At 43.5% G+C, this 13,746-nt stretch overlaps 2 protein-coding genes across 2 annotated transcripts in view; one reads left to right on the top strand and one right to left on the bottom strand.

The window, feature by feature from the left end:
• Positions 1-591: 591 nt before the first annotated feature.
• fgf20b (fibroblast growth factor 20b) lies at positions 592-3,565 on the bottom strand. Its single transcript, XM_058063120.1, has 3 exons — positions 2,975-3,565; positions 2,772-2,875; positions 592-1,693 (listed from the first exon to the last, which is right to left on the bottom strand). The coding sequence occupies exons 1-3, from the start codon at positions 3,258-3,260 to the stop codon at positions 1,448-1,450; spliced, it is 636 nt and encodes a 211-aa protein (XP_057919103.1). The 5' UTR covers positions 3,261-3,565; the 3' UTR covers positions 592-1,447.
• Positions 3,410-13,746, top strand: part of snx25 (sorting nexin 25) — a 27,810-nt gene continuing 17,473 nt past the window's right edge. The window contains exons 1-3 of the mRNA XM_058063113.1: positions 3,410-3,564; positions 4,987-5,111; positions 13,260-13,388. The gene's annotated coding sequence lies outside the window, so the exon portion shown is untranslated. The remainder of the gene's footprint in view (positions 3,565-4,986; positions 5,112-13,259; positions 13,389-13,746) is intronic.

Raw genomic sequence — 13,746 nt, 5'->3', positions numbered from 1 at the left:
AAAAAAAAAAAAAAAAAGAGAGAGCTGGCAGCAGGGTTTGGCTCCGTGCATGGAGACGTCCCCCCTGGCTCACCATCACACGCACGCAAACATCACAGGCTGAGCTTTCATGCTTCAGCACACATCTGCTGCCGACTGTGGAGAAAACCGTGTGCAGATATGAGAATGTGGCATCCTAAAAATATACATGAGACGTACTTCATGAGAGAGAAATATTAGAAATGAGGATGCGACACCACCGCAACCATAATAATACACACAAATGATGACAGCCAATCAAAAGTGAGCATTATTGTGTTGGATAGCAATCCAGTCCTAAAGCTGTCACCTAATCTTTATCACTCTGACCTCCACGTTTATTCGCCCACTAAGCCGTGCTAGAGGTCAATTATTCCCTAACTGTCCCCTTCAGCCCATTGTGGACTTTGAGGTTTTTTTTATGCAGTTCTTATACAAGCATGGCGCTACCCATGAAGAAACACAACATTGATCTTGCGAGCAGGTTTATATGTTGCGGAAGATAACGCCATCCGGTCGACTTTGGAACCTCGTTAGCTCAGATTCCGACACTTAAAAGAACATACAGTGATGATATCGTCATTTATTGTTTGACATGAATAATTTCTCTTCCGGTTTATGACACCTGGCCGGAACGCGTGATGAAAAACGGGAGTTACAAATGTCGCCGATGTACAGTATCGGTGGCGGTACAGTAGTGGCGAGCTTTCCTCGGAATAAACGACAGAATAGTACAGTGTTTCAGTCTTTACATCAGTGGTGTCCAAGCCTTTTAGAGCCAATTAAAGGATGTGAGGCCCACTTTGATGTATTTAGATATGAAGACAAAGCTTTGTGTTATGACTTATTAGTGTCAACATTGTGTTTTTTTCTCTGTTTTTTCAATTTTTTGTGGCATTTTAGTTCTTTGTGACACTTTGGACACCACCGCTTTACATCATTCATACAGTTTCTAGTGGTTTCCCTATATTGCATGTATCTAAATGTAAAAATATATTCTGAAATAAATAAATATATAACATAAATATATGTATCTAAAAGGAATAAATAAAGCGTTACACTTTTGCTCTTCTTGAAGAAAAAAAAGTCAGTGACTTCCTTCAAAGTCGTTTGGAAGAGACCAAATAAACACCCCAACAAACACGTTCCCACGGACTCATCGGAAAAAGAAGGCCGCTTCCCTTTGGTCTCCTATTCCACGCAGGTACTTTGAGACTCTTCCGTCCACTCAGACAAACGAACCCCTCATGGCGAGCGTGCAGACTGACAGAGTCAAACAGTCTAGCCTGTCTGCGGCCGCTGAGAGATGCCCGTGCATTCCTAGAAGGGGCCCCGGTGCCTTTATCCCTGCCGGTTGGGCAGCCTGCACCGCCTGTGTCCATCCTGTGAGGGTGGCAGCAGCGATCCGCACCCCGGACCTTGGCGGGTCTCAGCTGTGGCCCAGGATGTCCCTGTACAGCTCTGGCACGCGATCGGGGTCGACGGGCCTGGGCAGGAAGTGTGTGAATTTCTGATGCCGCCTGGATTTAGTCCCATCTCTCGGTGTCCCGTCTTTGTTTAAAGCCACAAAGTAACGAGTCCCTTTGTCTCCGTGTTTGTAGAGGTTGGACGAGTATGTGTTGTACCAGTTCTCCTCAAACTGCTCCCTGAAGACGCATTCGGCTGTCAGCTTCTCCTGACAACAAAGAGAAACCATTTAAGACTCGCTGTCCTGTGATCACAGTGGTATTAAAATAGCATTTGTACGGTAGCCTGACGAGGACAAATGCGCAGCAACGCCCAAACTTCCCAAACGCAGAAATAATCCAAAACCACAAACACCAGAAAACACAAATAGCAGGAAATTGCTGCAAATGCCAAACTAGGAAAACGACCGCATAAGAAAAATGCTACGATTTCACACAAAAAAAACGTAAGTTTGCCAGGATACCAGGGTGCCAGACCTGAGGGATGTCCCTCTTTAAAGACCAAGGACTGGAGATGCTGGACATTGGCTTGAAATCAGCTCCCAATATTGTCCAGCACATTAAACAAGACGCATGGATGTAAATATGCAGCAGTCTTTCGCTGCTTTATCTCATCTTCAGGTTGTCTTTAGTTTGGTTTTACCTGACCTTGTTTATTGTTATTTAAGTTTTCTATTTCTGTTTGGCATGGCGTGACACTTCTTTGCACTTTTGCTGGTGGTTCCCTGTGTCTCATTAGTAATCATCGTTACTGTTTAGCTGGAGCATCATCTTCACACCACCCTGAACATCATTATATCATATTATATCATTATAAGAATCATGTATGTTTTTAAAAAGGGACATCCCTCAGGTAGCCTGCTAAACATTTGGAACTTTTTCTTCCCTCCATTTGCATCTTTCTTTGATGGCGTTTGTATGTTTTTGGATACAGAGTGCAGCAGGGGTGGGCGAAATGCAGCCCGGGGGCCATTTGCTGCACGCAACTTGTTTCTTTTTAAGTAGAATTCCATTTTTAAAGAAGAGCAAGAAGTCTAATATAACAAGCACAAGTTGGAATCTTGTTATACTTTGGCATCTATACACAAAGCTGTGTTTTCTAGCCTTTTTATTACAAATATTTATTAAAAAAAATATCAAATGTCTGGACAACCCTTTGTGTACACTATATATGATTTCTATGCTTTTATCTTCACAGTGTTATGACATGGAGTGAAATGCTAAATGCTACTTGAACAGCCTATACCAGCTGATAGCATCTAAAAAGAAGCAAAAGAAGGTACTCACAGAGCCATAGAGCTCTCCTTTATCGTTCATCCCCAGATAAAGTCCACTGTCCACCCCACGAATGCTTATTAAGCCAACAGCAAGGCTTATGAATTCCAAAATACCTGGAAGAGAAGATAATGTATGATAAATTACAGTTAGAAATGCCACTATCATGTCTAAATGATAAAAGATAAATGTTGTATTGTTGTTGTTATTAATACCGAAACGACTGTGGTCCTTTCTGGTTCCTTGCACGGTGCCATCCGGAAGTATCTCCAGATGGAAGCCGGTCCTGCAGTACAGTTGCCTCCTTCTCAGGATCCCTTTGAGGTGCGTTAAATCCGCGGTGGTGCTGCGGGACAGTCTGTCTCCGGGTATGAGGTGCTCCCCCAGCAGGGTGGGACCGTCCACGAGTGGGGTCAGGACGAAATGGGATCCGACGTGAGCGATCCCATCACCAATGCCGTTCAGGACGCCTCCAACTTCCCCGAGAGAAGCAGCAGCCATCGTCGAGCCCACAGTGGGCGAAGTTCACAGAGTGAGCACTCTTGCGTGGAAAGCCGCGATGACTTATTGCATGTTCTCCGTTATAAACATGTCCACGTTGTGCAATGCCTTTCTCTCCACTGGCGCTCCACACTCTGCAAATTCACGCTTCTTCCTCTCTCTCTCTCTCTCTCTCTCTCTCTCTCTCTGTCTGTCTCTTCCTACCACGCTTCACGCTGCATACCTGGTCGTGACGGAGGTTGATGCCCGCGTGGGTCCGTGGGGAGGCGAAAGGATGCGTAAAAGCTGCAGTGCGGGCAGGCAGGTAAGTCGCTCCCGGGAGGTTTGAGCTCAAAGTGGCAGTCAAGGTAAGCAGGCAGGTGCAAAGGCAGAGACGTAGGAAGGGGCGGGGCTGTCACACTTTTGAGGCAAGCCCCGGCAGGGCTCGTCTTACTAAGAACTCCCACAAGAGTCGTAAAGCTGCAGAGTTAAAAGTGTTTTTAAAAAAAAGTATACAAGCGTCTTGTTTAAAAGTGTTTATTTAAGCGATGTTAGCTGCGGTAGCCATAAATCCCAGTTGGACCTGAACTACCCACCGCTTGCCTCGCGTGTCAAGGGTTCCGGCGCGTGAGCGTAAACAAGCATGGCCGCCAGTCGCTGGCCCACAGCCCTGGAGATGGACGTGGGCACCAAAAAACGTCCTTCCAAGCGTTCCAAGTTGCTTCCTCGTTCGTGGGTATAAAGTCACGCCGACGCTCCACTGCGGCTCAGCCTCACAGGCGACGCGCCAAGCAGGCTGCCAGGCTGACCATGACGTCATATGTTGCACGTGAAAGTACTGTACTTGAATGTCGTCATTATCAGGAGCTGTCCGCCATCTTTGGTGCTGATACAGCTCACTCACGTGACCTAATAGCTTCTCAAACCAAATGTTTTTGTTCATAATTCATTAGTTTTTGCTTTAAGCCTTGTTTTAGCTGTAAGTAGGTTTTTAGTACAAGTACTAGTTTTTAGTACTAGTTTTTAGTACAAGTATCACAAAAGGCAATTGGAGCCTGCAACCCCTCAGCTGTGCCTTGCTGGTTCCTTTTTGTATTTCAGAAATTTCTATCTTTTGTGTTGTTTTGATGATTTATTTTGCACAAAATTATTATAGTCATTCATCCCATTAATTAAGTAAATGACACATTGTAAAACTACTATCACTTTGTGCACAGTATTTGATTCACATCACTGTCACTGAAGATAAACTGATTACATAAAAAATGTTTTTGCTAATTGAACTCATTTCCCAAAACATTGGTACTCTTTTTTTATTAATTAAAATTCAAGTTTACATTATATATTTAAAATCCTCTGCACAGGCAGGAGTCCTGGTCCTGGTACACAGTGCTGACATGTGATGACTGCTGGGGGAAGTTAGTTAGGGGGAGATTAATGGTTAAGTGGAGGGGGTACGCATTCTCTGCGCCCACTGGACCTGGCACTGTGCCACGGGACAGACAGATCCATTCTGTCCTCACCAGGCCAGTCCTCTGATCTGATTGGGATTGAACATTTGTAGGTACATTATCTGGTGCAAAGGGATGAAAAATAGAGCCGACACAACATGCACCCTGTCCAATTCCAGCAAGGGCTCCTTTGTTTGTTCGTGACAGGAGGGGCTTCCATGCATTTTAGCAAAAAACATCTCTCTGAGAGTTTTTGTTCCTGTTTTGATTTGTCTTGTGTTTGTGTTTGTTTGCAGGCTAACACATATGGATTGGATGATGGAGATGTTTACATGTCTTCATACAAAAAAATACATTCTGCCCGGTCAGATGTACTTGACTCCTCTCCACTTCATCACATCAGCCTTGCTGACTCCACTCAGTGAGTATGAATCCAACGCCAAGACATTTACTCCATTAATCAATCTACCAAATGACATTTTGTTGTGATTTTCATACTTTGGACGAGCTCACTTGTGACCGGGAACAATGACTTGAAAGAAAGTAGTGAAAATATGCGTGTTAGGTTCATTGTCCATATGTATGAGTGTATGTGCCCTGTGATTGACTGGCAACCAGTCCAGGGTCCAGCTGGGATAGGCTCCAGCATACCTCTGAGTGAATGAAGTAGTCCAAATAATCCCAGCCTTTATTATTGGACCACTACAAATACGCAGATACAATGTAGGAATACAAACACAGCCCAAAATCATGCATGGTTGTTTGTGGATATATGTAATGATATTTTCTCAACTGGTGGGTCATGACCCAAAAGTGGCTCGAGGAACTGTTTTCAGTGGGTCGCGGGGGTCAATGCGCAGGCAGCCACATAATCGTTATAAACAGTGCCTTGAAAAATAAGATATTTGAGAAGCTTGGGTTGAAACATTTCTGCAATTTGGGCCACTGCATGTCACTGAGGGGGGAGGGGGGGGGGCAGCCAAACAAGCTGAGAACCACTGCACGAGAATACCTGTTACCTTTCACACATTTATGCAAGAACTACCACATTCACACCTACGGCCACATATGGCTCTTCAACATAAACATGTTTGGAATACCCAAGAATCCAAAAAAAACCCTGCAAAAATGTCAACAAGCTTAAATATTTATACTAATAAATAACACAATGCATTGTTTTTGAAAATATATTTTTTAGCCTTTTTACAAAATAAAACAAAAATAAATAAAAATGTCAATAACCTTAGATTGTTCACTATGTCTTTGCACTCCTGACTATATGCTAAGTAGGCACATTTCCACTCGGACTTCTCATGTTGTCATTGTGGGACGCGCACGAGTGCTGCTATCTTTGTTTCCCTGTTGATAATTTGACCAGGCGGCTCAGTAGCAATTTGTCTAATCACACCTCAGTCCAGTTATCAGATAAATACCTTCAACTTCAACTTCCAGTTGCAAAGATTTACTGTCCCGATGACACTTAACCTTTTAAAGAAGATTCTGGAAGAAGATTTGAAGCTTCGGTTTTGAATCACGACGTTCAAAGAAAAATACAGAATGTTCTGTTTCATGTTATCAATTTTACCCCAGTCGGGCTTTGATGTGCTGGCAGCTTCATCTTTTGTTGATCTCATGGGCCTGACAGACAGAGCATTCAGCCAATCATCTTCCACGTGCTGTTATCCCGGCCCTTTTCCACACATTTTATAACGTGTCTCCCACAGATGCTTACATGAAACAAAAGAGGTTATGTCGCTGTGTCGGGGAAGTGCGAAGTGCATGTTAAGTATCATGAGACGATATGTCGAGGCTTCAGTCATAACACCTGCATAAAGATAGACATCTTTACCAGCAACCCCGCGTTTATGGCTCATTTATGTGGCAACAAACCTGACATCCTCAACGACAAAATGATGCAGCAGTATTGTCATAAATGTAATCAGGAGCCATTTTGAGTACCGTGATTGGTTCCTGACCTGCAGTCTGTAGTCTGTTGTTGGAATACAGACACAAAATGTATTTAGTGTTTGTTTTGCCTGTATATTTGCATATTCAGCATTTGCGACCCCACAAAAATACAATTTATTTATTTTTCATTGATAGAAAAAACATCATATTTGCCCCATATTGGTAAAGACTTAGTTGGAATCAAAGGAATCAGAGGCAAACATGCTTGAGCAGGTTCCTTAAATGCAACATTTCATGTGAAAAATCAGTTGCATTTTTACTCACACATCACAAACCGACAGAAGCTAATCAACCCAAATGCCTAACTTACTCACAGTGCAACCACAATGTACAGTAACTGTACCACACAAACTACATGTGTATCAAAACAGTAAATTACACGCAAAACAATATTATTTTACACTCGTTTTTAACTTGCAGGGCATGCTGGGAAGCCCAAATGCAATTACTCAGCATTTTTCTGCAATATCAGGTAATAATAAATAACAGTTAACTGATGGCTGAATGAAATGAGTTAGAAATGTTATTATTATTATTAATATACGCAGCACTGAGCCGTGTCGTTCACCTTGGTGGCGGACAGCACTCACATAGCAATCATCATTCCAGATTTCCATGCAGGCTCTAAAATGTGTCAATTCCCGGTTATTACCAGTGTTATCAACGTCATTATGCTTGCCATGTGTTTTACGACGCCTCGGCCTTATCTGCTGCTTTATTGGCCGTTGGAATGCACTGGCAGCGATACGCAGGGTGCATTGGTGACCACGTGAACACGGATTTCACTTTTTGTTTCCTGGTTCTGTATTCACATCAAATCGAATCCGCCCCTGAAATGTATTTTTAGAAATCAAAACAAACATTGGAAACTAACTTGCAACTTTTTTGTCGGTTTCGTCACAGAAAAGGTAAGCTACAACTGGACTTGGTGTTTTTGGTGTGTTCTAGCAAGACTTTAGTTGATGTCATTAACCTGTTTTAGATGTGATGTCTTCATGTTGTTAGAAGCTATGCAAAGTACGGACAAATCAATAAAACCCTAAAGCAATTTTTATTTTTTCCAAACAAATGTACATTTTTTAGTATTATATTTTAGCGTTAAATATATTAACAAAAGCGAAAAAAAAAATATTTGTCTTTGTAAGGGGGTGCATGGTCAGGAGATCCACATGTTCTTCCCATGCGTGTGTGGGTTTTGTCCGGGTACTCCGGTTTCCTCCCACATTCCAAAAAGGTTAATCCAAATTGTCCATAGGTATGAATGTGAGTGTGAATGGTTGTTTGTCAAAATGTGCCCTGTTCCAATTTGTCATGGCTTTTTCTGTTTTTGTTGTCTTGCCCATTTACTTGATGGCTCATGCTGGTAAAGGCAATGGCAAAACAATGACCCGCCCAGTCACTCTGCCAGGGTGACGAGTCCATACCTGATCACATGATTCCAAGTGACACCAGAAAAAGTTTTAAAAAATGAACAAGATTAATGTACTCAATAAAACATGTTTTGCTGTCTTGATCACAAATACTGCCAGCCAGGGCAGACCAGGGCAGACCAGGGCAGACCAGGGCAGACCAGGGCAGACCTGGGCAGACCTATCAGGCTGTCAGACTGCTGAAACATCCAACAGAACCAAAACCAAAAACACACAAACACAGAACAAAACCGAAGCCGACCTGTTGGCCACCTTAAGTGCAAACCAGAGTGAGGTTACATAAAAAAAAGAGGACCAAAAACGGGTTTCATTCCCCCCCCATCCCACCGTGGGTGAGGCGAGCCAGTGGAGCATCAGATCTCCCTCCTGTGCTCTCCATGTGTTGCTTTAGCTAAGTGCCAGTGTTGGGATTGGGGGCTTTTAATCCTGCTGTTAAACGTTGCGGCTTTGTCAGGGGAAAAAAGGACCGGATTGATCTGTGAACAAAGCGTTGCTTTCCAGAATGAGGGAGCTGTTTGAACCCAGCTATGTCGAGACTTGTCCCGCTGGCCACCCCCCGATCACTACGGACATTATGAAGCCTAAGAATGGCATTGGATTACATCTCCGGGACTGCCACTCTGTATGAAGTGTTTCTGTGGAATTCTTTGTATTGTCTAACAACATCTACTTGAGCTCAGAGGCTGAGCTGGTGGGAGGGAAGGTGGTGGAGGAGATGGGGGGGCGGCTTCCAGGAGTGAAGGTGTGTGGTATTGGTGAGACATGGCTGGAATCTTAAAAGTTTTTTTTTTCCCTTTCTTGAACCCGTTTAGGCTTTGAAGGCAAAGATCTGTTGTCATTATAAAGCCGTAGCTGCCACAGTGGGGAGAAGATGGAGCTCTTCGGCGTGCCCGATTTCACGTGAACTTTGGCATCTGCATTTTCACATAAACAAACATAACCAAAAATCGGTTACCTTCAAGTGTTCTTTTACCTGGAAGTCATCCTGCAGCAAACCTCCAACCCGAATGCTTTTCCCATAACACCCTGAGCCAGTCACCCAGAACTATCTTTGCACGATTCTCTATCTCCCCGAGCAAACAAAAGCTTGGGAATGCTTTCAGAGGCACAGGAGAGGATCCTCCCGAGATGGCTCCTGACACTTACTCTTCCCATCTCCGTGTCACACAACAAAGGGAGCTGAAGGACGCGACACAAAAGCTGAATCGGCCATTCTCAATCAGTGACACATCACTTGAGAATGTATTACACCTTGTTACCCAAACACGATCAGAAGCCGTAGGCCTTAAATTTGTTTGGGTTTGTGTCCAGATAGGTCAGCTCGGTTGTAAAGCCTGTGTTTGTGTGAGGGGAACACCAAGCATGAAGTCAAAAGGCACCTTTTAAGATGCTATCAGTCAGCGTGAGAAGATTACTCTTGTCTGAAGGCGTGCACTCTTTCTTTGGTTGGCTTATTCATCTGGGATGCACGACTTTGAACATCTGTAAACACCTTGAGCAAACTAAGTGACGCTATTTGACGCCACATTACGGGAGAAAAGGAACATCTTGGGTTTTTTTTTTGTTTGTTTCTGGACTAATTCTTCTCTCCTATCCAGGTGTCATCAGCAAGTCAAGTGCTGCTTCCTGCAGGCAAGTCCCTACAAAGAGAAATGTGACAATTTCTTTTTGTGTTTCTTTCTAATTCAGCATTTCCTTCTGCATGATCAATTCGAATCAAAAAGGATTGCAAAATTTTGTGAATCAAGTTGAAAAATATGCACGGGAATTAATTTATAACCACGGTGCATCTCACTAAATGAGAATATCATACAATTATATTATACAAGAAATGCAGTTTAATTAATTTTTTTTATTATTAAGAGAGAAAAACAATCCAAACCCACATGGCTCTGTGTGAAAAAGATTAATTGAGATCGATCAGTGTAGAAAATGTTATAAATCCATTTCTAAAGCTTTGGGACTCCAGCAAACCACAGCGAGAGTCATTATCTCCACATGGCAAAAACACGAACGAGTGGCGAAACTTCCCAGGAGTGGCCGGGCCAACCAACACGACCCCAAGAGAGCAGCAACAACTCATCCAAGAGGTCACAAAAGACCCCACGACAACATCCAAATAACCGCAGCCTCCAGCGTGCCTGATTTAAAACAATTCTGACCATCAATTTGATCAGCTGTTAGCTAACCTATTACATAATCCTGCCTCCAATATTGAAGATGAGCAAGCTAGCCGTCGCATCGGTCAATGCTGCTTCAAGCGTCTGCATCCATGCTCGCCCTCCTTGCAGTAGGAACCTCTCCATGCAGGGTAGAACATGCCTGAGGCTTTCATCTGCTGTGCTCCATGCAGGTGGATGTAAACATGCAGAGTTGTATAGCGAGATAAGAGCTGCCCTTTGAGGTTTTATCACTCACACGCTGCATAGAGGAGCTCGCCGGGCCACAAGTTAGCATCTCTGGAAGGCCTTGCATTAATCTGAAGCCCACATAAGCATCAAAAAGATCATTAAAATGGGTACTCCAGATTTGGAAATATAACAAAGACGCTGTTTGTGCTTTCATAAAGCTTGAAAATAGGATGCAGGATCTTCCAACATGGCTCGTATAAACCTGATGACTCCAAAATCAATTGAAAGCTTCTTCTAACGCTCTTCCACTTCTAAAATACGAAATGAATTATGTATGGAATTTCTCTTAATGCTCTATTTCTTTCACGCATACATGCACCCTTCCGTTTTTCCATTATAGGCTGCAGCTGGACTGTCAGTCCTTGCAGCGCCGCGTCGGCTTTGGCTATTGAGGAGAAAAATGCTGGTGTTTTAAGGTCTGACACAACCCAGACTCTCATAAAGCTCCTCAAAATCCTCATCATTTCCTCGTACAATTTTATTTTATACGCTGCTTTCGTTGCCTGTGTGCATGTCAGTGTGTGTGGTACAGCGGTGCACGTGATTGATGTACTTGTCAGCACCGGACCGAGAGGTAGTACTTCAAAAACCTCTTAACTGAAGATTGACAACGTTTCTGTCCAGACCCCCATGTTTTATTTTTACAGTTTCTTGCGAAGTGGTATTTGGGCTCCGGTTACCTTTTGTAATGGCTTTGACCATGACGATACCAGCCAGAAAAAGCAACGCGTCACTGCGGAGAGCACTCAGCACACACACACGCACACACACACACACACATGCACGCATATTAGTACATACTGTATACAGTGTTGCCTGGTGTGTCTTCAACTTGAGGTGTGTCTGTTTTGTTTTGATTCCATCTGCATTACTGTTGGTTTCCTTCCAGCAAAAGTTCAAAAGTGAACTGGTTGCAAAAACAGACATGTCTTCAGGCCTGCGGTTGGGCTTTCCCCACTGTGTTCTAATTACAAGTGTATCAGGATCTTTTCATGGCATGAGATGGCAACAGCGAGGTGCATTAAAGTCTTGTTCCGTAATTAGCTGTGGGATCATGTTGTAAATCTCCTCTCCTGGTGAAAAGCAGCGAGGCCTGGAGGAAGAGCTGTTTTATCAGCTGTCTTACATCCTCCCGCAGCCCAGTAACATGTAAAAACTGACAATGACGGGATGATAAACATTTGGGACTGTTGCAAACCATATTTAAAGGGGCCCAAACCTGCTCATAAAATGATACTGGATTCCAGTCGGGAACAATACGAGGTTTATTTGAGTCTTTGCTACTCTTTTGTGATTGGTCAGAGGCTGCCACTACGCTGTAGAGAGACACGCCCCCCTCGAGGGCTTCCGTGCTAATGGTCATCAACAAACACTAAGGTATTGGAGGAATACAGTAGTCCCTAGATAGTAGTAAGTAAATATCTGCATCGTGGGATTTCTTCTTTAGAAATTGATTATTTTTGTACTTGGATAAAACATTATCACTTTTAAGAAAGTCCTAAATTAAAAACACACTTTTGGAGCTGCACCTGTCAGTCAGTAGTCAGGGCAGACATGAGTGAAACTTTGCTATCATTCATTCATTCATTAATCTATGAATGAATTTTCACTGGGATGCTGGAGCCTATCCCAGCTGTCTTCGGGGGAGAGGCGGGGTACACCCTCGACTGGTGGCCAGCCAATCACAGGGCACATATAGACAAACAACCATTCACACTCACATTCATACCTATGGACAATTTGGAGTGGCCAATTAACCTAGCGCTAACCACTCGACTGCTGTGCAACTTTGCTACCATTCATTCATTCATTTTCTACCGCTTTTTCCTCACGAGGGTCGGGGGTGCTGGAGCCTATCCCAGCTGTCTTCGGGCGAGAGGCGGGGTACACCCTGGACTGGTGGCCAGCCAATCACAGGGCACATATAGTCAAACAACCATTCACACTCACATTCATACCTATGGACAATTTGGAGTGGCCAATTAACCTAGCAATTAACCTAGCGCTAACCACTCGACTGCTGTGCAACTTTGCTACCAGTGCCTAGTACAATAATATATGAGAGTGACCCCCTATTTTGAACCCCGTATTTTTTATATCCCATCCAGTGTGTATGTCGTACAAATGAATCACAATACAATAAGCTAGCTAGTGTTTGCATGTTGTGTTGGCCTCCATCTTACTCCTTTTTAACCAACATTTAATCAGCACTGGTAAATATTTAACATGAATTATTAAATCAGTTGTCCCGTCCGCATTGAGCTGATTTCCTTTGCAACCCGGTATGAAAACGATGAGGTATTTGGCTTCAGTTCCATTGCCAACCTTGCATGAATCTGCTGTCAGGCTTCCATCCTGCATGCTGCACCCTGCACCCTGCACCCTGCGTGTGTGATTCATTGGTTCGATGTCCTGTCAAGAGACTGCATGCATGGCTGCAGCCAGCCTCATGTCAGACGTGATGGGCCTCTCAGACGGAGGACATCATGCCTGCTGTGTTTCTACATGTGTGGACATACAGTGGAACCTCTGGGGTTGAACACAATTCCTGGTTATCTGGTCAATGATCATCATGATGAGTGTAGTGGTTGACTCGGCTGACTTTGGTCCAGGATTGGTTCAGTCAGTGTTTCATGTAGAAGATAAAAAGGCCAGAAATCATTCCATACTGACCCAGACCTATTATTAGATTATTTTCACAAACTTTTTTTGTTTTTCCCTAATCTAGATCCCATTTTCCAGATGTATTTTGTCTTCTAGGAGCTTCTAAGAGATTGAATGGCAGGTACAGCTTCCTTCAATAAAGACAGCCAGCATGCGGAGGCCCGGAGCATGTGGGATGTTCTCAAGTGTGGCACCAGTCATGTTCTGTTTTCTGATCTCACCAAGGTAGCTATGCCTTGTTTATTTATTTTCTCATATGGGAATTCAATACATGACATCCAAGAGTTTAGCTCTTTTTTTTGTTTTACGTACAAATCTCTGATGTTCACGGAGCAAAGAGTAGAATGTGGCTCTGTTACATGGCCGGGTTTGTACTGGCCTCTGTTTAGTTTGAGGCACAGTGAGAAATTAACCATTAACTCTGACTAATTATTCAATAGCCGAATCTCTGTACAGCTATTAACTAACATTTTTACAGCTTTGTGCATAGTTAAGTAAATGTCAGCGTTAATGTTTACCGTGATCCGCTTGCAAAAGGTGCAGTGTGCAGCCGAGCGAGAGCGTTTGCTGAATTCTTGACAAA

Source organism: Doryrhamphus excisus, chromosome 23 (assembly GCF_030265055.1).
Source record: "Doryrhamphus excisus isolate RoL2022-K1 chromosome 23, RoL_Dexc_1.0, whole genome shotgun sequence".
Classification (NCBI taxonomy): Eukaryota; Metazoa; Chordata; class Actinopteri; order Syngnathiformes; family Syngnathidae; genus Doryrhamphus; species Doryrhamphus excisus.
Note: the sequence above shows the minus strand (reverse complement) of the source record. Positions and strands in the feature narration are given on the sequence as shown.